A 27,206-nucleotide genomic window follows, 5' to 3' on the forward strand; every position below is an offset into this window, starting at 1 on the left:
TCTCATACCTGCACCTGAGGCTGTCTGTAAGTAAGACATACCACTTCCCGGTTCTGCCTTATGCTGCGGCAGGAGCGACCAGCAGTGCTCCAGAGACCAGGGCATTAAATGTATCCTCCCCCATACTTGGATCATTTCCTTTCGTTGTGTCTCTAGGCTAGTTCAGCTTTTTGCATTAAAATTACAGCTGCGGTATGAATTTTCTGGAAATATTTATAAGTGACTCGGATGTCAAAATGTGACATATTTCAAGGTCTGTCACCAGTGACCACTGTTAGTGATAAATACATTTGCAAAATGAATGCCTGAATCAGCGAGAGCAAGCAAATGCAGTCTGAGTTGGTTAGTGAGCACCTGTGTTGTACAAAAGACTGTCCTTGGATATAAAGAAGTGTGAAGAACGGGATCCTCGGGGATCTTACAGGCCAAGTAGGGAGTGAAAGAGAACTGAGGTTGTGAGCATGGGTAATTACTATAAGCAATAATACTAATAATAATGGTAAAACAATAAGGGTTAAATTGTATTATACCTCTCCATATGCTAGGCATTATGCTACTGCGTATTTTATGTACATAATCTCCCCCCAGGTCACACAGCAACCAAGTAAGGTAGATACATTATTCTACTGGTTTTACAAATAGGACAACTGAGGCTTTGAGTGGTTCCATAACTTGGCTAAGGTCACAAAGCAAATAAGTGGTAGAATTAGGATGTGAGTACAGGTCTGTCTGGTTCCAGACCCCTAATACTTCATCAGTATTCTGTTTTTTTTTATTTCTCATTCTGAATGAAAAACTGTGGTACTATTATCCAGAATATAGCCAGAGGACAGTGGGATAAGCTTAGGAAGAGAAGAATGACACTGAGTTAACACTTGTGAATTTGACGTGAAAGTCAGACGGTAAAGAGAAAATGTCTAAGAGTCCGCTGGAATGGCTCTCGGGAGGCAGAATGGCTGGGGAGAGCAGTGTAATTTAGATGAGAGAGGCATTTATATAAGATGGTTAAGACAGTGAGACAATCGGATTGTGAGGAGTGAGGAGCACAAGACGGGGGTGCATCCCACATCCGGGTGTGCCTGTGTTCCCTGCATGCCTTTATTTGGACCTCCCTGGGTCCTCTTGATGACTGCCAGGTGCTGTGACAGAGAGCCCCTCTCCGTTGTCGCGGCCCTGGCAGTGTTGGTTTTTCCCTCTGGGGCACCTTATCTCAGATGTGATGGCGTTCTGATCTAAGTCCTGCCCCGTCGGAAGGGTCAGGGGCACTAGGCCTACTGGGCCCCTTTTCATCACAAATTCTCCTTCTTTCCTGACACAGGCATCGAATGCCCCAGAGGAGCCCGAAACCTCCCAGGCTTGGTGCAGGAGGGAGAGCCTTTCAGTGAGGAAGCAACACTTTTCACCAAGGAGCTGGTGCTGCAGCGAGAGGTGGGACATCTTACGGTTGCTTCTTGTATGAAGAGGGGTGAGAAAATGGGGCTCCCTTGGTCTGATGTTTTTCTGCCACATCAGAGATCAGTCTGTCACTTTTTCCAGTGCTCAGCCTTCCACGTCCACCATCCATTGTGGGTCTGCCCACATCCTGCTTCCTTGAGCCCGGCATCATTGACCAGCCACCCCCAAATCGCCCCTCACCATTGGCGTCCTGGGATACGTGGCGAACTCCAAGCCCGCCTAGCCAGCATCCTAATGCAGAGGGCTTACAGCTTTGCAGTTCTCCTCCTTGGCGAATCAGCCCAAGCTGCCTGCCTCCAGCTGGATTTAGAAGCTTGACTAACCCTGTCAGGGGCCAATTTTCTTTGAACATTTATTTGTATCTTTGAGTAATTGCATTTTCTGTAGCGGGTTTTCTGACTTAATTTAATTGTATTTCTGTTTCTGCCTGTTGGGCTGGCTCTTGCAGGCAGGAGTTAGGCTTCTCAGCTGCCGTGGTGTCCATCTACCTGCTAATTTTTTATCAAGTCATAGTCAACTGATCCATCTTCTTTCCAGGAGTATTCCAGTCATTCATCCTGCTAGGTGGGCACAAGAAAGGAACAGTGGGGGAGTGTGCCAGGCTCGGGCTGAGGATTTTAGATCTGCCTTTGTCCTCGTTTCTTTTACAGTCAAAACCGTAGGGTCCCTTCAGCTTTCATACAATATCATAATACGCACAGACCTAAAAGATGATGGGGTCCAGGAGGTTAGCGCGCTCATGGGTCTTTGTAGATCCTTGAGATCAGATGTGTGGGCTTTGGGATGTCCGTAAGCTTCGGAATCTCTCATTTTGATCTGAATCACCAGTGAATATATTGGGTACTGGAGGCCCAAGAGAATAGGCTAGCCCAGGAGATAGCGTTGGACTGCCCAAGCCTGTGGAAAACCCCCTCTTTGACTTCTGGCTGAACAGTACTGTTTGCTTTGGTTGCCGCCTTGTTGGGATTTCTTTAGCACCTAGCCTCCCATTTTGTGAAAGAAAGTGGTGTGGCAAAAGAAATCCTGAATTCTTAGTTCAAGAGCTATGGGTTCCAGTTCCCAAAAATGAACTGCAGCTACCTGGGCACTGCACCAGCTCTGTTGGCCGTCTGTGCATTGGGGTGGGGATGCGAGTGCTTACCCCCTCCTTTTCTCTTCAGTCTGACGTCGACCCCCATTTTGGTTTTGGTAAGATGCATTCATGTTTGTGGAGAAGAAGTCCTCATACTGGCATGAAGAGTGCCTTCCCCCACCCCTCTATTTTGTAACTGCACAATGTAGCTTAAATTTTTATCAATTATAAAGATAGGCCTCTGCTAGAGAAAGTATTTTAGGAATCCAGACACTCCAGTTGTCTCTCAGTAACTGTTGGGATTTGGGGTGCAGTAGTTAGGTAGAAGGGGCAGATATTTTAAAATTTCCTCTGTGTGGGCCTTTGGATAATGAACTACAGAGCGGTTCTGGGTTGGAAAAAGCAGGTGAGCCCACACAGGGTCTGTGACTTAAAGACATCACAGAGGTAGCAGCAACAGATGTTCGGTGCTTGTGCTTTGGACGGAGGGAGGAAAGGCCCTCCTTGGATTGCCTGAGACCTGCATTAGCAACATTCTCATCGCTTCCCTGCCACGCCCCACTTCTGTGTTGCCCTCCCATTTCTCACCGTCGTCTTCCAGTGGTGGTTCACATTTCCTGAAGTTTCTTTCCCTTTCTTTTTCAACTCTTGTTTTCCCAGCCACTATTCTATCTGATCATATTTCCGGCCTGCTGATGATATCCAAAAGCACAAGGGGGTCAGAGAGAATACTGACCTAAAAGGAGCGAGTGGCCCAAAGCTCTTTTACTCTCTTAGTTACTATGACCTTACCTTTGTCTGTATGTTTGCTGATATTGGATTGTGGAAAAAGATAAATTTTTCCCCATCTTCTTTGATGCCCCTGGCATGTGAGTGAGTTTGCAGATCTTAGTCTATTCCAGATTTGATATTTAGCTTTCTTGGTAGTAGTGCCCCAATCTTGCAGAGCCCTAAGTTGGGGTCTCTTGATAAAGAAACTTTCTGCATTTTCTTAGCTGCTTATATGATTACCTGGCCTGACTGTTTTGAAAGGTCTTTATCCAGAGGAAAGAGGAGTATGGCCTAAACTCAGGATAACTTGGAAGTTTTTACTAAAGGAGCTGATTCTAGCCTGTTCTCCTGGGCACTTCCCTTCATTATATGTATGAAAACTGTTTTCTGAAAGGTGTAGGAATGAAGAGCGGTTTTTGTTTTTGTTCTAGGTTTATTCACTTAACTTTTACCTGTATTTTTGTTCCATATATTGTCCTGGAGAAATTTCTCTTGGCTCTCTTCCTTCCACCCCACAAGGATCTAGAAAAGCCTGATGGATTGGCATTCCTGGATGCAGAGATCCCCCCACCCTTAGGAGGGAGTACTGTGTGATTGTCTGGATGCCTGAGTGTGGATTCACAGCCTCGCATCAGGTAGCTCTTACCTTCAGGGCAGCCATTGTGCCCCACTCCGGGTGCTCTTCTGGGGCGGAGGTGCTGCTGTGGTGGCCCCAGTTGAACAGGTTTTTTTGTACCTTGTGCCTATTCCCCCGACAATCAGCTTTAGCTCAGGTAATCAGGTATTATGATGATGTGATTGCCCTTGACTGCGTCCCATCCCTCCCCTTTAAATTTCTCTTTTTTAGTATCTTATTTTTGACCAAGATCTGTCTGTCCCCTACCTCCTTTTCCCAGTTACTCGAAACTTGCAGTATCGTATAGGAAAAGAGAAGCACACAGATGTCGTGATTCCATAGCATGTTCTGGCCACCTGTGTGATCCCACAGTGGTGCCTCCATCAAATTAGACTCACATGCATGAACCTGTAAACTGAACGGCGAAAGGATGTGGCGTGGGGGAAAGCCTCTAATAGACACTGCCCTTAGGGCAGCCCCCCTGCCAGGGAGCAGACACAGACCTAGGGCACAGGTGCCTGACTCCTTGTTGATGAAGTGCATTGTCTTGGCTTTGGGTAGCCAGAGCAGAAATTGCTGCCTGTTTCTTTCTCCGTTTTGGTGTAAAGAGAAAGTAGTAGTCTTTCCATCCCATAGCCTTGTGTGGAACTTGCCAGAGTCTCTCACAAGTCTCTTATTTACATTTCAGATGGTCCCCATTATCTGGAGACTTGATAGCCCTGCTTCTGTTAAATGTGTTTTACAGTGACACTAGTTAGCACAGAACTACTGACATTCCTGGCCACCACTCAGCTTCATTTTCCTGTCTTTCCTGTACACCCTTCATTGTATTTCTTCCTTTTCTTCATTTTTCTATGTGGTCCTTCTCCTTAGCCATTAGTTCCCGTTGTCTTTTTTTTTTAAGATTTTATTTATTTATTTGAGATAGAGAGAGCATGCGCACAAGCAGGGGCCAGGGGGAGGGAGCAGAGGCAGAGGGAGAAGTAGGCTCCCCGGTGAGCAAGGAGCCAAATGCGGGGCTTCATCCCAGGACCCTGGGATCATGACCTGAGCCGAAGGCAGACACTTAACTGATTGAGCCACCCAGGCACCCCAGTTGTCTTTTGTTCCTTTCCCTGAGCTAGGAGTCTGAGAAGACTGTTCCAGGTCAGGTGTCTGGGTGTTCTGGCATTCCTGCTCCAGAGCAAGAAAAAGAGCAGTTTAGACACCAGCTTGTTACCTGAGTCTTTGTGGCCTTGAAGGCTGAAGCAGCCAAGGAACTCTGAAAAGACTTCATACTTACTTTTACTCAAAGGAAATCCAGTTAGCTCGACAGTTCTTCCCAGTCTGACTCAGTATGTAGCAGGGGTGGGCAAATCCGGCCCGCTGCCGGTGTTTGTGAATAAAGTTTTACTGAAACACAGCCATACTCATTGTTTCATGTATTACGGTCTATGGCTGCTTTCATACTCTTAACAGCGGAGTTGAATAGGTACGACAGAGGCCATAAGGCTTGCAAAACCTAAAATATTTACTTATCTGTCTTTTTATCACAAGTTTTCTGACCCTTGCTGTACGGTAAGTCTATGCTGAGTTGGTTGGTTTAAATCACTTGCAGCCCTGAAAATGACAGTTTGCTCTCTTGTCCCCTGCCTTTGAGGCTGGGCTCCTTCTGGGCCACGCAGAGTGAGATCATTGTGCCCGTTTCTGGAGCTGTGACTGTGAGCTATATGAGTGCTGTGTCCCACTGGATGGCATGAGCTTGTGAGCCCCCCTCCCGCAATACAGCTGCTGCTTTCAGGCAGTTCTCTGCCGCACTGCCAAGGACAGGAAGATCTGGTGTAGCTTCCCAGATGGGGAACTGTACCCATTGCTAGCATCTTCCCAGAAGTAGTGGTGAGCGTTAGCTGATGGGTAGATAACTGGCATAAATGTGCGAACTCTCCGTATTCGAGCTCCAGTTATCATGTGGTTCTGGGTGATTCTTTCCTGCCTTGGTATTCCTGTCTAAAACATTGATCTGGCAATCCAAAGCCACCCACTTCCTTTTTAGGCCCTTCCTGTGAATAAAAACAGTCACGTGGGATCTGTTCACACCTTGCCAGAAGGCCAGCTAGCCAGCACTCACTCACTGACCAGCTGCTGCCTGCACAGCACTGCGGTCGCTGTCAGGAAAGCCTGCACTCTTAGAGAAGGGGCTCTACGGCGTTAGAAGAGATCAGTGCCACAGTTTAACCCTCTTCACAGTTCTAGGCTGTAAGAGGTACATTTCCCCCTGGCAGGAGGTGGGACGTTGGAGGTTTGGTGATCATTTCCAAGACCTTTCTCAGTGACCCCTTTGTCCTCTTAAGATCTCAAAAATTACCCTTTGCTGCTGCCTGGAAAATGTCCTCGTGCTGGACAGCCTGAGCGGAAAACTCCGGCTGCTGCCCTGACCTTGTTCCCTTTTTCCTGCTGGCATCGAAAGGGAGGATGCCCCCCTGGGGAGCTCCTGCTGCAGGTTGCTGTGGCCAGGGCATCATCCTGGATCCCCTCGCTTCCGCTACCCCCTTCCTTTTTTAAAAACGAAGATGCACAAAAGATCACAAGCAACTGTTGCTGTCTACATAACATATATTTACGTTTCAGAGGAATATGGGCTCGGCAGTGGATACTGGTGTACATTTATGGAGAGATGTTTGGGAGAGAAACCTTAGAGTAGAAGAAAAATGGTCTCTTGGTTTTTGTTTTTACCACCAAGTGTGCTGCATCTTGTCTGAGAAAGATAATAAACGGTCTAAGCAGTTTACCATTGAAACTGTTTCTCAAATTTCCCCATAGTGCTGTGGTATGTGCTCTCACCCTTGCTGTTCCCCTCTGCCCATGCAGGTCCCTCCCCTGTCCAGGAGACACACGGGAGGAGGAACAGTAGCAAAGTTAAATCTCCAGATGAACGTAATGAGGATAGTTCAAGCCACAGGGAAATCCAGAAGGGTGAGGGAAACCTGGTGCCCGTAAGGCCAGTGAGACACTGCTCTCAGGCTGTCCCTGGGTCCCCTAACTCTCGCTGAGCCACAAATAATAACCTGCTGGGAAGGTGAGCCAGCTGTCTACCAGCATTTCACTCATTTGCAAAGAACCCCCTATTCTAGATTACCTCTGCCACTGCCCAGGGAAAAAGGAATGCAGTAAGATCACCTTTCTAAACCACCCTCTTACTCCGTGAGGTGTTGAGGGCTGTTGGAGGCTAAGGCTTTACTCTTACCTCCCCATACACTGTTGATGGTTCATCCCCCACCAGTGGTCTTTCAGTTTGTTTTCCATTAAAGGCTATTTTCTTTGAAGGGAGCCCACGGTCAGACCTCCTGTCTTAATAGTGATCAGGCTTTCCATTTATATAGTATTTTCTAGTGTAAAAGTGCTTTCATATACAATATTTCATTATAATCTCAAAGCAAACCTACACGAGGACTATCCCGGGGTCATAGTTCAGGAAACTGAATTGCACAGCGACCTGCCTCTATTCACAGAGCTTGTTGTAGAGCAGATACCCAAACCCAAATGTCTACATTCCGAATCAGGTGCTTTTTCCTCCCCAGATTTTGCCAATTTTTCTATTAGAATGTGTCCATTCTTTTAGCAGTATTGTGTCCTTTCTCAACCCTCAAATATCTGGACCTAGTTAATTTGTAAAGGACTTCGCTAAAGGTCCAGCAATTAAACTGAGAGTTCATCTCCAGTAAGGAACCACTGAGCCTGATTGTGGATGCTCACAAGACTCCAGAGGGGTCCTAGGGATTTGCTGTGGCCACGCCTTCCCAAACTATTTATTCTCTTCTTGTCACAGTTTTTACATCTTTCAATTGCCTGATTCCCACTTCATCTGTTGTTTGACTTTTGTGGACTTTCCTTTTCCTTTTCTTCTCTCTCTCTCTCTGTTTAATAATGATTCCTCTCTGACCTATCTTGCTGCATTTCAGCTTGACCATATAGATCCATATTCCTATTTCTAATCTTTCTTAAAAGACGTATCTAGTAAGTGCATCATTTAGAAATATGTAACTCCCCATTGTCTGTGGGGTACTCTAATCTCCCTAGTTTACATATATCCTTGATCACCTCTCCAATTTCATGTCTTAGCACTGTTCATTTCACTGACCTTATTCTCACAGTTCCCCATATTTACCGTTCCATTTCTTCTCTCCCACTCTTTAGATCAACCCAGGCTCCCCACCCAGTATATCAACCATCCCCCTTCTTTGCTTTCTTATTCCAACCTATCATTCCAGATACACGTCCTTGATCTCCCCGACTGGGTGGGATGCCCTTCCTTTGGTCCCGATAGCATCCTGTGCACATATCTGTCGTGCACTGACCAATGACATTGAAGGGATCTATGTTTCAGTCACCCCAGCCCCCTAGATTGTAAGCTTCTCAAGGACAGGATCCATGCTTTTGTTCTTGCGTTCTTTGTACTTTAGTAGTGTATAAGATACTTAATACACATTCATTAGATCCACTACTTGGTTCCCTCTGACCTAACTCTAAAGATCAGGAAGAAGGCCTGCTCTTTTGTTGTCCTTTGTAGTTCTTTGGGAAAGCTCTTTAAGCTCAGCATTTGTGGGTCGGGGAGGAAGACTGGAGTATTGAGGCCGGACACACAGGCTAACTCAGGAGCTTCTCATTGAAAAAGTGCATTACCAAGACCTGACTCTGCTCTTACTTTGGGACCCTGACATCCCTGGGTCTCCCGAGCTCTCCAACCAAGATACTTAAAGGTAATGAGATCATGATGTGTGAGTGTTTTAAAAAAACTTGTGGTGTTCAAATAGAAATCATTAGTGTCCCTTCATCATATTCCCAGTAGGCTACTCATCTCTTCCCTTCCCTGGTGTATTTCCCATCCTATATTTTTGTGGATCAAACTATTAAGTGAGGCGAAGGGTTTATTTTGAAGTTCAAGTCAACTAATTCTTGTTCAGTGATAGGCTGTGGATACCATGTAAATCCTAGGCTGTTACCTCCGTATTCACTGCCCTGTCATTTCTGGGTTCTTGGCCCTTGCCAGGTATCTCTAAAAGCCCTAGAAGGAAGGCCCTCAATTCCCATTCCATTCCCTAAATGAAAATGGCATCACAATGCCAAAAATGAAGAACGGAGGACACTGTCCTGTCGCCCTGTTTTTCCCATCCCCTGGCTGCTTGGGTCTTCCCTATCAGCTTTTAAACTCCCTGGGTAGCCAGTCACCAGTAGCCTTCCCCAAGCTAGCTCAGCAGCATGTGCTGATAGGTGCCAGCAGTGTACTGGCTCCAGTGGGATTCCTCTCTGCAAAGCTGCTGGCTCAGCTAAGCTGTTGTCTGTTTCCCTATTCTTCTGCTTGGAACTTTCATAGCCAGTCAAGCATAGAATTGCATCCATTCTTCTGAAATAGCTGCTGGGCCTAATTTTTCATTGGCTTGGCCAAGATCCTATTACCTGTAATTATGTCATATAGGCTGAATGGTAAAGTTTGATAGGCCTCACTGCCCTCCCGAGACTAGTGTTCACATCCCTGCCTGGCTGTTGGGACTGGGGACAGAATAAGGTAGAACAAGGTTTAGGGCCACAAGAGATTTGGCCTCCTTTGGGACATGTAAGGAAGGCCTCAAGGATATAATTCTGTCTTAGGGAAGAAAATCCTTTTCAGCAGAGGGATTCTTCCTTTCCCTGGGGAGTTGGTCCTTACTACTGTAAACTCTTCCTTAAGAGACTCTGATGTTTCCTCTGCCAGTTCAATTTGTTCCTACCAGGAAAAAGGAAATAGGAAGTATAGCCCTTAGACCTGACAAATGTTGTTTCCTCCATAAACAGGTTGCTTCGCAATGCCGAGGTGCGTCCCTGGACTGATTTTTTCCTCTCCACCTTTACTTCTGACCCACATCAGTCTTAGAGTAAAGATGCAAAAGGCTCAAACATGACTTCCTCTTGCATCTTTCTGCTAGATTGGTCCACAGTACTTGCTTTAAACCTCATCTAAATTGGAGCCAGGAGGGACACCTGGGTGGCTCAGTTGGTTAAGCATCTGCCTTCGGCCCGGGTCATGATTCCAGAGTTCTGGGATCGAGTCCCACATCAGGCTCCTTGTTCAGGAGCCTGCTTTTCCCTCTGCCTGCCACTTCCCCCTGCTTGTGCTTGTTCTCTCTCTCTCTGACAAATAAATAAATAAAATCTTTTTTTAAAAAAATCGAAGCCTGGAAATGAGTATAGTGGGCACTGATTGCCATTGGAGAATGCATTTATTGGTTCACTACAAGATTATCGTTACGAACACAAGGTCACGAAGATTCTTCAAACAGAGCTTTGCTAAGCAGAACTCCTGCCACCTATGGTATTCAGTACTATCTGCCTATCTGACATAAATTTCTTCATGAGCCATCCTTGTGGACAATATCTATTGCGAGGCACGTCCTGGTCTACCTTCTATAGAGCTATGTAGAGCCTGTGACCCAAAACGAATGGAGAAATTCTATCAGGAGTTAAGAGATTTCTGGACTCCTCATAGGTAAGGATTGTGCTAGGAGAACTGAGTGCCATTTATTTTAATTTAGTTACATCAGATGCCCCTAGTAATAATTCCTGGTTTGTCTTACCTCTTCAGTCATCCTGAATGTTCACTGCTTCTTGAGCTTTGGTAAGGGTTCTCTTTAAAAAAGAAAAAGAAAAAAAAAAAGGAAGCTAATATCCTTAATATAATAATATAATAGAAAAGCAGCTCCAAATTTTTTTCAGATGAAATCCCTTATTTGTGAAATCTGTCCATTTCCTTCTGGGAGCCTAATTTAGAAAATAGTTCTTTATTTCATATCTTCTGACCAGGAGATCATACTTACTTTCCACACTAAAGATGACCTCATGCAGACTTGCCCCGTTCTCTTGTTTCCAGAAGAGCTTCACATGGTACCCCAACACATTGGCCAGCACCCACGTAGATTTGAGTGTCAGCTTTCATGCTGGCATGTTTGGGGGTCTTCAGTTTGTCCTAACCATTCCCAGACACACCTACTGTCTGAATGTTAGTATCTTCTCTCTGGAATTATATAATTCAACCGATAACTTTTTAGAACACAGCCCTTAATATACAATAGCAGGGTTGCCAGAGCTGCTAGTAAGGAGTAAGCAGATTGTACATTTCATTTGCTCTCCAGGTAATACTAACATTCTGGTGTTTCACATGTGACTCCTCCAAGGACACAGGAGTGACTGTTCTAATGGATGAGCCAACCGTAACCCTGCCCTCTTCTTGCCATTAGCATGCCCACTCCTGTGTCTGTTGCCAAGGACTAGACAAGATCCTTTGTGTTCCAAATCTGGCTTTATTGGTGAACTTCCCACTTGCCACTCCACCTGTGACAGTTTCTGGTCAGCTGAACTTAAATGGATTTTGGAAATGAAAGTGACCAGTGGTCTGTTATGAAATGCTGTAGTGCATGAAATAAGATTATGAGCGGGCTGGAGAATTAACAGCAGATACCCTAACCTGGTCTAAACATGTGTCACTTATTCAAGAAGGATAAGTTCATCCTTAGACCTATATCCAGAACATTTAGGGACATTTTTCCCTTCCTGGTCACTTAAAAACTCTGTTAGTAACATGTGCAGAGTCAGACCTGCGTTCTTGTTCCAGCTGCACCATTTACTGAATGACCTTGGACATGATCCTTAGTTTCTCTAAATCCAGGGCAGTCTCAGTGCATACTAGAATTCAGTAGAACGGTGTTCCTGAGGTTGCACAGGGCAGCGGGTCTGCTAAACCTAACTCCCTCACCTACAGCGAAGGCACCTTCTCTCGAGGGTTATTGTGGAGATCACGTACATACGTAAAATCCCCAGGACTGGCGCCCTGGTAAATAGTAAACACTCGGCGAACAACAGCTTGTGTCATTATTTTTATTACGAATGAAAATTCTTCTCAGAGTTTAGCTCAAATCTAGGACTAGAACTTCAGTGTGGGCAAACCATGGTACCCAGAGTAGGGAGGCAGGCTGGTCATTAGCATGTGTGTTGGGAGCAGCATTCATATGAGAATCGACAAAGAACAATGGTTAGTCCTCGCCAGCGCTCTTCACACGCCAGTCCTGTCTGTTTAAGCCAGGGATAGCAAATATGCACGCTCCTCCCATAGTCCCATCTAGCATCCATGGCAGACGTTTCTAGTCACAGTACTGCTTTGGCTTGGGGCTCAGAATCTTCTCAAAACAGGACCCTCGGAGCTACTACCTGTTGAGTGGATTTGGCATTTACTCTGATACCTGTTTGCCATCCTTGATCTAAGTTTTCAAAGGACTAAGTACCATCAGGGGTTAGCAGTCATTCTTCTATGAAGAAAGGCCAAAGAAACAGGGTCTTTTTGCCTCTGCTTCTGCATGGTCCTACACGTTAGAATCTCTTCTTTTTAGGCAGTGTCACATTCAGTGGAAAAGTAGAGGTCTGGAGGTAATGCCACAGAGTCCTAACCTGTGCACAGAGCCTCTTCTAGCCTCGACTATGGACAGATAAGGTGAACCATCACCAAGAGCCCGGATTCTACAGATGCCTCATAGACATCTAAGAAGTAATGGCTTGAGTATCTTTGCCATGCCGATGAGCTGCCACACGAGTATTTAGAGGATGATCTGCCAGTACTCAGGGCCCTCTGTGCTTTCTTTTTACACGGGACTTCTGACCTTGCGCCTTTCCTGGTGTCACTGTGACTTGAAAATGAGGGATACAGGGATGACCTATCTAGATCCTAGCTGGCCTGGGCTTCCTTATCCTCTGATGGAATAGCTTTTGCTCTTTTTTGTCCCCATACCACCTGAGCATGGCCACAGCAGTCTAAGATTGCTATAGGTTTGTCTTTGATCTGTATTAAATTGGAGGGTTGGAGGAGAGTGGAGTGCCAGGCACGAGCTCTAAAGAAAGATAAAGGTGTTAATGAGGATTGAAAGGGACAAGAAAAGGACCCAAGACGAATCCTTTGGGACAGTCACTGCATTAAGAACAAAAGCTATCCATTGAGCCAGGAATGAAAAGTTGAATTGGAAACAGTTTCATTGTGCCATTTTTCTTTCCAGGTTAGCATAATGCCTCCCTCTTCTCCCTTTGCCTTCTCTCAATACAGTGGAATCCTATCTAATGGTACCAGAAAAGGGTCTTGGCATTGAATGTACAGCTAGAAGGGGAAGATTATGCAAGTAAAACCCAACAGGTCCCTCCACCACTAGCAACAGCCTGCATAAGCTACTTGCCTTCAAAGGTTTCTCCAGTGCTGGCAGTGTTAGGATGCTGGTACCTCTCCGGTTAAATAAATCTGAAACTACTGACCCAAGATTTTTATAGCAGTGCTGCAACCCTATATGAGGAAATGCAACAAATAGTCCATTACCACTGATTGGATATGGATTTTTGGCCTGGCCACTTGCCACATGGTAATTTTAGAATAGGGTCACTTTCGGATTGGAAGATTCCTTGTAGGAGGGTACTGGTGTTTGCTAAATAGTGTTTCTTATCTTCGTGCCCTCTCACAGCCACGCTCCCACCTCCTGAGTATAGGGCCAATCTCTCTGTCTGCCCGGCAGAGACAGCCAGAGCTCATCCTTCATCAGCTTACAGGGCTGCAGACGTGGCCGTTTCCAAACACCCAGGGTGCACTTAACCACTTCCTCCTTCTAATATCAGCACTTCCACTCTAACCACATCAGCAGCTTTGTAACTTGCATTTTATTTTGCTCTATGTTTTGGCCCTTCAGGTATTTGTGGGAGGAACATGGGGGGGGGGGGGGCTGGAGAACTGTGTTGTCACTGATTCCAGAATTACATAGTTACACCCTGAGTCATTGTCTCTGGAGAATCATATAAGCAAGTGCCAAGAGCGCCCTGAAGGGCTCTCGCCCTTTTCACACATGGGTTTTAAAGGTTGGGTTCTCTTTCATGTTGGATATGTGACTGCCTGCTTGGTTTCACCATCTGCAAAATGGGAGCACTCGATCCTGTTGTGCCTGGAGAGAGCTGAAAGGTGATTACTAAGGCATGGCGCAGAGGATCCGAGGAGCCCCTAGTTCTTCCCACTTACGTAGAAGGCGAATAATCACACACGAGCTGAGGTCACTGTGTGACCTGGAGAGGGACCTGTGGTTGCTTTGTTTTTTTCTTCTCGCCTGCATCTGAATAATTAGACCCGGTTGATGAGACAGGAGATGGACCTGTGGTCCTAGATCCTGAGATGTGACCATTCTTTACCTCACGGGCTTAGCTCTAGGCAGGTTTCCCTTTCCACCCTGCCGTAAAATCTGCCTGTTACATTGTCATCTTGTCTGTGCATGATCATTGTCCCAGGATTCAGATGAGACCTCTCACATTTTGGCCCTGACCTCTGATCTTTGTGATGTGTCTCTCAGCCCAGGGTGTTTTAGAGGATGGGCTTGAACCCCAGGAACCATGATCTTTGTTATTATCAAGTATGTTGCAAGACCGTTCTACTTTATTAGCTTCCTGTCTGGCTTTTTTTTGGCTGTCGACCCAAGGCTGGGGGGTCGGTATGGCAAAGCTGGAGTTTGCCCTGGGAGCTTTTGATTCTTGTTTTCCCATCCAGAATTATATTAGTTGTTGAGATAACCCAGCTAGACACCACTCAAGTATGACAACTTTAAAAATTCATGAGGCCTTGGGACCCATAGCGCCTCTCAACATACAGACTTCTAGCCTTGCATCAAGGGAAACCATATGGTTTCACACGCCCTGTTGCCCTGAGGAGGCCTCGCAGGCACATGAAGTGCGGAGGGAGGCCCTGAGACTACGCTCCATGGCCAGCTCTTCAAGGTGTGAGGAAGGGCTCTTCCTGACACATTCACACATGCACCCAAGCATGCCTAACACCCAGCGACGGGGAGACCACCTCTGGGAAGATGCAGCGTTCTCACCCTGCCCAGACTTCTTTCATCTGTCCTTCCTTTCTGATGCTTTCACCCTCCCCTTTGTGTTTCTGTAATTTGTACAGTATCGTCGAGAGGTGTTGAAGAGATCAATAGCAGTTCACCTTTTCCCTTATTGATTAAAGTGATGGCAAGTAAAAATGGCAGGCAGTACCAATTCATTCATCATGAGCTATCCATTTCCTACCAGGCCACCAGTGACCTCTCCCTGCCTGTTAGTTGCTGAGCTGTAGCTGAGATGACGCCTGTATCTAGGCTGCTTTAATAGGAATGAGAGAACCACTGTGTTTGGCTCCTGTAATCAAAGCTGAGGGAGGAAGGAGACTTCAGGTAATGAGCAAGAAAACTACTGTGGAGTTTCCTGTTCCTCAGCTGTTCCTCAGCTCCACGGCTTTATTTGAGGGGTTCACCGCACGTGCGGTGCTCTCAAGAAGAGGCAGCATGGCGTCAGTTGATAGACACCACCACCTCACCCAGCACTGCCTCGCCCCTGTTCTTCTAAAGGGCACAGCCTTCCTTTCGTACACTGAACGTGGGGATCAAAAAGTCCACGACACCTGTGAACTAGCTCTGGCTTTGCTGCACACTCAGACGTTTGTCGTTTCCGCTGGGGCTTCACGCAGTAATTTCGGCTCACCCTGGGGGGATCTGGGTGCCTAGGGTCAAGCTTGAGTCAGGGGGTGAAGGAAGGGCTCTTGTGCTTAGGAGGGGGTCTGTATCTACCAGGGGACGGAGAATGGAGACAGTTTTTATCCGCTGCTTTCTCAACTCTAGAGACAAGCACAGGAGGGGGGTGTGTGTCTGTGTGGTGTTCTGTTCTCCCTCATTGAAATGCCCTCTGATTCTTTGTTGGGAAAGGTGATGGAAACACCCACAACCCATGACCTTTCCGGTGCCATGCCCTAAGTAGAGCTCATTTTTAAAACTGCATCTCGAATGCTAAGTACTTACTACTTCACTCACCTAGTGGGATGACCAGGGGTCTTTGACTCCCAGGGCTCTTAAAAGGCAAGTTAGCACTGACTACAAAGGCAAAACGTGGTTAACTTAGCCGCTTTTCTCTTTATGTATTGTAGTGTGAACTCTGTTGCTCCTCTAACGCATCTATACACATAAGCAGCTGTTGCCCACCACACCGAGCAAAGTCGTTCCGCACGGCAGAGGGGCGGAGAGAGCTTGAGTCTGCTGCCTTGCACGGCATGTACCAGTTCCCAGAAACTCCTGGGGGTAGAGTTTTGGCTGAGGGGAAAGTATTTGGGGGGCCACCCGGCAGCTTACCCTGCACCATGACCTCTACCCAGCAGAGGGAGCTACTTACCTGAGTGGGCAGTTAATGGTGACCATTGGGACTTGCGGTTCCCCAGAGCTGCTTGTTGCCATCAGGGAGCTTGCAGTCCTTTGTGTCAGCCCAAGTACAGGGCCAGGCTTCCAGAAGAGCACTGCCATCACAGTCATGTTTCCTGAGTGCCCAGTGGGTTTAGGTCACTATTTTGGATGCCCCTTTCCCGGAAGGAAGATTTCACTAGAAACCCAGTGTCACTATGTCAGGTAGCTCTGCAGTCTGCAGATGCCAAACCTGGAGAAGGCGGCCAGCTCTCTGTGAAGCTGCTTAATTACATGTGAAGCTGCCAGCAGGACGATTGTTCTTTTCCCATGGATCATGAATAAACCATGCTGGCCTGCATAGATGGGGCAGGGGAAGTCTCTGACAATTCCATCACCTTCCTCAGCTTTGTTGGACAGGTCTTCCTCCCTTTCAGTCTAAAGCACTCAGAATGGCTGGGAATGAGGAGAGGAAGGGAAAAGAAAAATCTATTTCCATATAATGCACATGTTTTTTTCCTAAGATGGGAAGTGGCCCCCTGCTTTCAGATTGTCCTGGCAGCCAGAGTACAAAGGGTTCAAGGCTTGCCATGGGTAAGAAGCGCTAGTGGCTCAGCTCCTAATATTTGCAGCAAACTACAAACCAGGCCTGATTTGGAGACGAGGCAACTAGTGCAGCAGATGGCAAACAGTCCTGCCCCACTGGGGCCCGAGATCGGCACCATCTTCGTCCTTCAGCCAAGGCAGCCTCATTCCTGCTATGCTTGAGCACAGAAAGCATTTATGGCTTTTTAGAAACTACTTTTTTTTAGGGAAAGATGGAAGAAGGCAAAACAAATATAATGTGGGAAATTCAGTGTAGTTTGAAATATTTCCCTGTCAAACAGCCTAAAATAGAGCTTTTCCTTTGTTGGGTGGAAGAATTTAGAATCTACATTTCTCCATAGAGCATTGAGTGCAAAAATTAAAAATGGATTATAAATAGAAATAAAATGACCCATTCAGTTTCCAAGGACTTGAGTCTACAGCCTTCAGAATACTGAATTAGAGCATTTGAGAACTGTCGGGGCTCTAGAGGTTACACAGTCCAATAGAAACAGTTCATAGTATTTGAGAAACTGAGGCATGAGGAAGGTAATCCTTGGGACACACTCATGTAGTAATGCACGGGAGAGCTAACATCTCCACATTCCCGTCGTATTGATCTTACCTGCACCCTCACCTGCCTCCCAGACAGCCACCTGTTCATCCACTGGCAGTATGGGTAATAGTGGAAGACTGACAGTGGCATAGAAAAGGGAATGGGGTGTACGTGGTAGAGGTGGACAGAAGACGTGAACACGTGCATTCTCTAAATTGTATTATTTTGGTGAGAAAAGGACACGAGGCTAAGTCAGAGGAGGAAGTCATCTGGGGCCTCAGCATTCTGTAAAGAAGACTCTTAACTAGACAGGGGTGCAGAGAGAATGCACACAGGATGAGAAGGCATGCCAGAGAGGGAGGAGTACAGGTGTCTCACAAGCCTGGAATTTTCCATTTGCTTTTCCTGATTACTGATCATAGAAAAGCTGTTATCTTTTCATGCCAAAAACTAAGCTTCAAAAACACCCAAAAGAAACAACCAAAAAGTACTGAACCGTTTTAAATTAAGGGGCTTTGTTTTTCCTTTTGGAGTAGTGGGGAGGTTTACATTGTTTGCTTTTTTATTTATCTTTTTTTTCCCCCCCTTTTTCCCCCCCAAACAGAGAGTTGCAGGGCAGGGGTAAAATGTATTGCCCTCTAACTCCTTGGGCAGGACTCCAGCTCAGGCACTATTTTCTGGTCACTTTCTCCCAGGCCACAGGGTATCACCCCTTGCCCCCAGCGTCCTGCGCTCTTGGGCCTGCTCCCTCTATTCTCTTAGAGGAGGCAGATCCGAAAACCGTGCCATGTTAGCAGGCTCTGAGCCTTGCCCCCACCTTGTAGATGAGGCTGGTTACCCATCTCGTTAGCAGTGATGTCTGTGTGTCTTTCAAGGGCTTGTCAAGTGGGGGAGGAACAAATCACATTTTCCAGCAATTTAATTTTATTAAGTCTGATTTTTTTCCCCCCTTTTCCAAAGCACAGCTAAATGGAGCTAAACATACACACAAAGGCTATATTTAGTCCTGATGGTGTGGTAGAGTAGGGAAGGCACAAACATAGAGGTTTATCTGCTACCTAGTAAACACAGGGAGGTGTCAGGGCTGGAGAATTCAATACTAATAATAAGCATTTATATGGTACAATGACAACTTTGATACAGGGCATAATTTTCTGGGGATTGCTATTAATTGTGCTTCTGCCTGTGAGCGGCCCCCTAGTGAGGGGCTTGGAACACCACGCAGAGTTAAGCTATATTAAACATCAATTAACACATCGTAAAATAGAAACCAAATAAAATATGCAAAGGTCAGAATGGCTGTGAACAAGCAGACAAGGCCCTGAGGGGAGAGGGGTTAGGGCCTGGTGAGTCTAGTACACTGGGACATTCACGCTTCTAGTTGCTCTAAGCTTCTTTGAGTTCCTAAGTTTAGTAGGTTTGCTGGACTAGCTTCCCCAAGTTCAACTCTTTCCCAAAGAGGTGTCAGAAGCAACTCATTATGGCCGGCAAGAAATGTGAGAAGACAACCAGTCTACCCACACTGTCCAGGGAGACTTTCTGCGGTGATGGAAATGTTCTTTATCTGCACTGTCCAGTATAGTAGCCACTAGCCACATACGGAGATTGAGCACTTGAAATGTGGGTAGTGGAACTGAGGTACAGAATCTTTAATAAATTTTTAATTTTAATTTAAATAGCCATATGTGACTAGTGACTGCCATATTGGACAACACAGGACTCTAGACAGTAGACACTCCAGAAACGTTCAGTTTGCATTGCACTCTTCTTTCTAAACCAATCTACACCTTCCCCCATACCTCTGAATGGTTACTGCTTGTTTTTTGACCCAGTCCTCCCATGCTCTTGACTTAAGCTTCCAGATTCTTTCATAAGGGTCATACACAGTGCCAAGAAATGAAAAAGGTCAATGCCTGCATCAAACCAGACAGATGTGGCCTTATCCTTGCCCCCTTTTCTCCTGGTATCCCCCAGTCAAGCTAATACCAGGTGTTTCCCACTCCCCCAGGCAGAGAAGAAGGGAATGGCTCTGGATCTCTGGTTAAATGAAGATCGCAGATCCGTGGTGCTATCCCCCTGAACGTCTGATTCAGTTGCTGAGTCTGACCCTTGAATTCTGCAGAACCAGGGGATTATAAATTTCCCAGGTCATCCAGGGAACTCTCACCTGACATTCTTTGGTCCCTTTGGCACGTAAACTGAAAACACCTTTTCCAATAGCTCTTTAAACACTCATTGAATGCTTAGAAAGGATCCGTTCATTGGGATGATACAGTATAGAACAGAGCACTGTACTTGTAATAAAAAATCCCATGTGTAAGTCCTGGCTCCTCTACTTACTAAATCTGTGACCTTGACAAAAGATCATTTAACCTCTCCAAGGCTTCATCTTCCCACATAAAAATGAGCGTGCTAGATTGAATGACCTCTAGGACTGAGAAGACCTAGAAAAGAGATCCAGAGAAAGACACCCTAGTTGCCATGAAGTCCTATACCTCACTCAGTTTCCCCCTTCAGATGTCAGGCATGCATTTCAAGCACCCCTTTCCTGAGTCTTCCAAGATGCCCACCTGTGTCTAGTTAGCACTGACTCAAACTCGGAAGTTGTCCGGCAGCACAGACACACCCTGAGCCAGACTGGGGGCATTGTCGCACTCATGTGAACCTCGAGGAGTCCTGAACAGTCCCCAGTTACTTTGAGGCATCCTCAGTGGTAGCATTTTGGTCCGTCGTGGAAAGAAGGCATGAGGTTTCTTGGCTTGGGAACCAGGTCCATAAAGCAAAAGAGGGGTTTGGGAGTTACCTGTGTGTGCCAGTCATCTTGGCTGGCTGGTTGTCTGCCAGCCCCCCTCCACCCAGCAGTCACTAGTTACTGCTCCGGGGATTGTCCCCAGCCGCCCAGAGCCCCTGCGGAGCTGCCAACTCCACACAGCTCACAAAGGGCCCCGTAGCATCTCTAATTGAAGAGCTGGTGAGCGGACGCCCTCAGTAGAGGTATTTTTAGCTACAGTGATACAGCCTCATCGTTTCTGGTGGATGTTTTGTTTAGTTATTTTTTAAATAAAATAAATAGTTAAAATTGAAGACTGTGGTCCCAAACCCTAGCGCCAACGCCCAAGAAGTTTTGGCACACCCCCTCACCACAGGCCTAATTAATCCTGTCTAAGACCAGGTGCTGAAGCTCTGAGTTTGCCAGAATATTAGGCCAGAGAGACAGCGTGTACAGAAGGGAGAAGAGCTAGAAATAGAGAGGAGGCATAATGCAGGCTGGCCTGGTGTGAGGTGCTGAGGTTCCCTCTGAGCAGACTGGGCAGCTGGGAACAACTCTTTCCAGGCCTCTCAGACCTTTGATGGATCTAGGGGATCAAGTGGGCAGGCCTCAGCTCCTTGCGTTATACAGTAGATCCCATTCTGTACCTTGCTGACTTAGAGAGGGGCTCCAGGGAGGGAGGGGGGTGGGGCAGAGGGAGAGAGAGAATCTTAAGCAGGCTCTGCCCCCAGCTTGGAGCCCAACTTGGGGCTCAGTCTCATGACCTTGAAATCATGACCTGAGCTGAAATCAAGAGTCTGACGCTTAACTGACTGAGCCACCCAGGTGCCCCTTGTTTCCTTCACTTTATCATGTTCTGTGACTTGCCACCTTTTCATTGGCTTTTTTTATTGTGTACCATGTGATCAGGGGTGAAAGGATATTCACGGAGTTCTCATTAGCCCCCCATAGCAGGATCCTGAATGGATGGGGCAGTGGTTCTCAACCCTGGCTGCACACTGGAATCTCGGAGTGAGGGACGTCTAGGAAAGATGCTCATACCTGGGCCTCCTTGCGAAGATTCTGGTTTCACCAGGCACCAGCTTTTTATTTTAAGTTCCCCAGGCATATTAGGTGATACCAAAGAATAGTTTGTTGATTGTGTTCAGTGCGATAATGGCATTGTGGTTATGTAAGAAAACGGCTGTTTTTTAGAGATGCATACTGAAGTATGGAAAGGTGAGGTGACATCATGTCTGGGATATGCTTTAAAATACATCAAAGAAAAAGGGAGATAGATGAAGCAGATCTGTTTTGATGATTACTGTATCTGGATGGTCAGTATATGGGAGTTCATTACTATTCTCTAGTTCCAGTGTTTCGAATTTTTCAAATCAAAGTTTTTTTAGTAATAAAAAATGTTTTTAAAAAAACTTAGAATCTCTCCAGGGGATTCTAGTGTTCAGCTACGGTTGAGAACCAGTGGTTTAGAAGATTAAATTTGGATTCCCACACCCTAGATCGGCTCTGACTTGGGGCTTTGCATGAGGTAAGAATGACCTTTCAGGCTAAGTTCCTATAAGTAATATGGACCCTGAGCTCCTGTGGAGGTGAAGAACGGCGTGGGCTCAAAGAACAGATGACACCTAGAATCAGAATTCAGAGTGGACAACTGTGCAACTTTCTTCTACTGACCTCAGTACCACCCATTCCCAAAAGCTGTTGTGCTTTGGGCCTTCCTGGCCTTGTCACTTGCCAGTCCTCCTGCCATACACCCTGAGGACCTCTCTTGCCACACCAGGGCAATAAAAGACCACTACATGGTGACACATGCACAGGAGGGTCCTGATTTCCTTAGTGTTCAGCGCTTTACCTAGTGAGATTTTGCTGAAGCTAGAGGGAGGGGAGAGGGGGCTGAAACTGCACCTCCCTGCCCCTCTCGGGAGTCCATGTGCTTTCAGTCCTGTGTGCAAGTGTGTAAGGGCTCTTTTGTGTCATCAGCACCTGTCCCAACTCCCAAGCAGTATTTTGCTCTGGCTGCTCAGCAGGTGGGATAAACAGAAGCTTGCTGCAGCCCAAGTAAACGGTGCTCTGGAGCTCTGGCTGGAAGCTTCCATGCTACATTTAAATACCATAGCCTGGCTTAGGACACTGACTTAGCACCTCTCCATTCATGAGCAAGCTGCTGGCTCTTCTTTATGCAGGGGGCTTTGTGAAGTATACCTATAAGCAAGTCTGTGTGTTGCTAAGGGAAGCTGAAGCAGAGGGAAAGCTACAGACTGCCCAAGGTCACTCGACCAGCCCAGAGCTTTGCTACCAATAGTATTTACTGAGTGCATGGGTGTCCTTCTTCCCACTTCCTGGGGAAAACTTGGAACAGTCCTTTCAGCAAATGCCAGCTTGAGAAAGGTGCAGAAGTCACCCCCTGCACCTCTGTAGGAGGGCCCAGAGCATCCGTCTTTCCCCAGGGTCTGAATCACTATTGGTCCTACCACTATTCAGTGCGAACATTCAGAATGCAAACGGGCAGTCTCTTCCTCTGCCCACTCAGAACAAGTAGCCTCAGAGTCACTAAAATTCAAAACTCCGAGCCGTATGGCCTTCACTGGACCGTTTGGATGGGAGGAGGCAGATTTCCCTGACTCTCTTATGCTCCCTAGTACGTATCTCCCTGTTGCCAGCCTTGGGCTCTCCATCTTGTTGCTTCCCCCACTGTAGGAGCTCCGCAAGGGCAAGAACCAAGTCTTTCGTCTCCATCGTTCCCCAGCACCTGGCACAGTGCCAGTCACTGCACTGGCTCTAAATAAGCATATAGATGAGGAAGTGAACCAGAGGAGGGCTATGGCAGGGAATGCCGCTAGGCTAAGGGTCAGAAACCTGGCATTTTAAAAAGTAGTTTCTCATTCATTTGGGCTTATGAACCTGAACTGTGTGGTGCTCTTGAGCCCCGCCTGAGTTAGCTTGTCGAGCAGCCTGTGCGACTAGGGAGCGCTTCTGACCATTCACGGCTAGAGAGAAACATGCTCTTTGGTTCTCTTTCCACTTTCCTTTGGAATAAATGATAGTGTCCCTGTGCCTTGGTTTCTTCCATTTGATATTCATGGGCCTCTGAGCAGTCTGTCCCCTCCCCTCCTCACCTGGGACTCTGAGGAGGGTGACATGTTTGCGGGAAGGTTTCCCTTTGTTTTTCCAGGGCAGTCAGTCAATTGACACTTGTCCAGCTCTCTCGGAAGTTACTCCTCCCGAACCTCAGTGAAACCTCAGGGGCACTAGCTCAGCTAAAGCAAAACTATGTACAAGAAGCACTTCTGTCCTCAGTGACAGGACTGTCCTGCCTGTCAGAAACCAGCGTGACCACAGAGTCTTTCCCTGTTCCCTCTAGACTCGAAAGCAGGGGTTCTAATCCTGAGCCTGCCCTTGAATCACCTGGCTGTATTTTTAAAATATCAAAATCCTGTCACCACTCCTGGAGATGCCTCTGCATTTGATCTAGAGTCTGAACGTTGGGATTTTTTAACAGCTCCTCAGTGCTGGCAATGTATACTTGGGACTGAGAACCATTGTCTCAAAGAGTCTTCACTAGAAGGAGATTTGATAGCACTTGAACGTCCCACTGCTGGCCTTGCCCTCCCCACCACCACCCGCCCTGGACTGTGGAAGAGGAGAGCATGCATTTGCCTCTTTTGCACACCCCACGTCACCATCCTTAGCTGGTTCTGAGACACCGTTCCCAGGCTGTGCGATTGATGGTACAGTATGGTTGGGTCCCCCGCCCACACCCCACACACACTCTCTCTCACACGGCCCACTGCTCTTAACCTTGGGCAAGTGACTGGAGCAGAGATAGATTATCTGTGGACAATAGTTTGATTTTGTTTTAGAGGGCATTAGTGAGGGAGAACAGTCCAGAGCTGTCTTTGCAATTTAAGGTGAATATTTCTTTAAGATTTTAGCTCAAAGAATGCTTGCCCACAGGCTCCCAAATAGCACATCCCATCCTTCGGCAGCAGAAGAGTCTGCCTTAGCAGTGAAAAGCAAGGCCAGACACCAGTTGAAATCCCAGACAGCTTCCTACCCTCCTTCCATATCTTGTCAGATATTTCAAGCTTTAAGTCCTTATTCGTGCTCTGCCTACTTGGCTGGCTGTTCTTGCACTTGAGCGGCTTGTTTGCCTGGACAGGTCCAAGCTGTCTGAGCCATCAGCAGCTGCACCTCCTCCCTCGCACCTTCTGTCTGAGCCAACCTTGATTCACAGTAGTGCAGATGGCCCCAGCCTTATCCAGCGACGTCTGCCACTCCCGTCCCTCTCCTGCCCTGCTTTCCCCCAGATGAAGGGGCTGGGCCAGCCCCTGGCCACTGGTCAACCTGGGGCTAAGATGAAGACGAGTCTTAGTTCATACCCTGGCATATAACCCTAGGAATCGTGATAAAAATTGTATCTGAAGCACACAGAAAAAGGGTACAGGAGGGTCTGAGTTCACGTTGTGTATAAGATACTTTTCAGCCTCCATCAGAGCTAATCTGTTTTTGCAAATATGCTTAGTTCCACCCACTCTGCTTCCTAACTATTACTGGGAGCAGAGAGAGAGAGAGAGGAGAGAGCCGGTGCCAGAAAGCACCTTTCCTTCTCTTCCTCCCCTTTCCTCCCTTAAATGCAGACTTGACAACTTCTCAGTGCACCACTGCTCAGTTCCTCAGTCCAGTTTAAGGTGCTGAAAGGTAGTGCCCTGTAATACACCACTGTAATCAGTTCATTTCCCTTCTCCTTGTCCGTCGGCAAGAGAAATGAAGTGACAGGTAACAAATGCGAACGGGGTCGTGGGTGACCTTGTACATGAGAAGGATCTGCTGCAGTAGCCCTGGGGCCTCACTGCCTTTCCCCATGGCCCCGCTCTGCTGGGCTGGACAAGCCACAGGAATCAGGGTGTCCCGTCTAGCAGGCTCTCAGAGACAGACCCACAGCCAGACCCCGTAGCAACGGCCAGCAGCGGGAGGGAGTGCTGCGGCAGCAGTCTGCTCCACCTGTGTGGCTTGCATGGGGCACACAGAGCAAATACAGCAGCTCATTTGAGTCATCGGTAAACCTAAGGGACCCCAGCAGCTTTGCAATGCCATTGGTTCAGCAGTACTAACGTTCACATGTTTCATCCTGAGGCTTACTTAGCTGTTACACACATTATTTCAAGGCTTTTTTCGCGATGAAGAAAACTGTCCCAGTCCTAGGCTGCTTAAACAGGAACATAAGCCCCCAAAGCCAACCCTTTTTATACGGTAATATCGGGACTGAGATGTATTCCCTGGGGTGTTTTCTTCAGGATGAGGATATTTTTAATCCTTAATAATGATAAAATATCTCTGTCGGCACCCAAGGACCAGTAACATCTGACTAAGGAAGACAGGGACTGCCTGAGGAGCTACCTGCTTTTCTGTCCATAGTTCGAGGCTAGGCATTTGGTGTGTTCTCTGTCCCAGTGAGCATGGGGCCACTTGGGTGGAATGGAATTAAAAGACCTTATTCCAGGGGTGCCTGGGTGGCTCAGTCGTTAAGCATCTGCCTTCGGCTCAGGGCGTGATCCTGGCGTTATGGGATCGAGCCCCACATCGGGCTCCTCCGCTGGGAGCCTGCTTCTTCCTCTCCCACTCCCCCTGCTTGTGTTCCCTCTCTCGCTGGCTGTCTCTGTCAAATAAATAAATAAAATCTTTATTAAAAAAAAAAAAGACCTTATTCCACTCCAAATGTCATAGCTCCTACAACCTAGGGATGGGGTCTACTCTCTTCTGTCCCACTTGGCAGGTAAGGAAGAAAGATCCTTGGGCATAGCCCATACTCAGGAGTTTTTCGTGTCTCTGAAGCCACAGATCACCAAGATCACCAAGCTGATCCATTTCCTGTTCTTCACGACTGGCCCTGCCCTCCCGGGCTCCCCTCTAGCATTATATGCTGCTCTCTCTTCCTGCTACAATTGTTGCTTAACCTCTTAATTAGGAAACACACTCTTTTGGATCCATTGTTTTCTCCTTTGACCACATTTTAATGACTTGCCTGCTTTTGTTTTTGAGCTACAAATTCTAGTCATTTAAAACTGCTGGGCTGAGAGTGACTCACGGGCACAGTCCAGGTTCTCGAGTTGGGTCCCAGGGACCCAAATTGATAGTATTTGCCTTAACTCTTAGAGTAACCATCAGATTTGCAGCCAAAAACCTGTGGCAGATACACTGCCAACCCCATTCCCAATTATATGAAGGAGAATAGCCCTGGAGCTGCTTGGCACAGGTCAAGAGGACAGAAGAGCTCCAGAGGGGGGATGCTGCCTTCCCCATCCTGCCAGGCCCCTAAGAGCACCTTCAGAGGCTTGGAGATTGGGATCGGGAGGTTCTGCCCCCCACCTTCTGCCCTCTGTACTCACTGTGGCACTGCCTGCCTGTAAGCCTGCCTCAGCTCCCAGAGCTGCCTGCGCTGCTCACATCACCCGAGGGTGTGCTCGATGCCAGGATGCCCTGGACCTGAGACGGTGCGTGAGAATAGCTACTAAGTGCCCAGATGTTTCCTGTTGTCTCAGGCTCCAGGTGTTACATTCGCTAAAGTTTTAGACATGAGCTATGGCTCTGTTCTCTCGGGACAAGTGGGGAAAGATTCCCCAGCTCACATTTCCAGGGTCTTAATTCCAAACGGACAACCCCATTACCAGGCTCTTAGTGTCTCCTGCTCCACACACACCTGGCTCCACCTCAGGCCATTTCGTACCAGCAGAGGGAAGCCCCAGGTCCAGCAGCAGCAGTGCTACTCAGGGGCAAAGTCTTCAACCTTGTAGTATTTTGTAAACTGGAGTAGTGAGGCCTCCCCTTCCAGACCAGAAACGAAATGGAATGACCTTGTGGGGTTGACATGTACAGCACAGCCAGCATTTATTTGGCTTGTTGATTTCCACATATTAAATGAATCTAGTTGCTGCTGAACTTCCTTGCCTCCATGTGATGGTCAGGTTCTGTATCCACCATGGCGTTCATGCAGGGATGGGAGAAAGACAGCTTTGCTGCTTTCCTCTGGCACCTGAAAATGGTTCTCTGTGCTACACGGAGTTGCCAGTGAGGAATTGCTGCAGTAGCTCTCTGGAGAATCACCAGGGAGACCCCTCTATCTCCTGCCAAGCTAAACAAACCCTGCCCATGCC

General features: G+C 47.3%; 1 protein-coding gene across 1 annotated transcript in view; it reads left to right on the forward strand.

Annotated features, from left to right (window-relative positions):
- SND1 (staphylococcal nuclease and tudor domain containing 1) overlaps positions 1–27,206 on the forward strand; it is a 405,871-nt gene that overhangs the window by 308,451 nt on the left and 70,214 nt on the right. Inside the window, exon 16 of the mRNA XM_026510519.4 lies at positions 1,319–1,428. Coding sequence (XP_026366304.3) covers positions 1,319–1,428 — 110 coding nt within the window. The remainder of the gene's footprint in view (positions 1–1,318; positions 1,429–27,206) is intronic.

The sequence above is a fragment of the Ursus arctos genome, unplaced genomic scaffold (genome assembly GCF_023065955.2).
Source record: "Ursus arctos isolate Adak ecotype North America unplaced genomic scaffold, UrsArc2.0 scaffold_3, whole genome shotgun sequence".
Classification (NCBI taxonomy): domain Eukaryota; kingdom Metazoa; phylum Chordata; class Mammalia; order Carnivora; family Ursidae; genus Ursus; species Ursus arctos.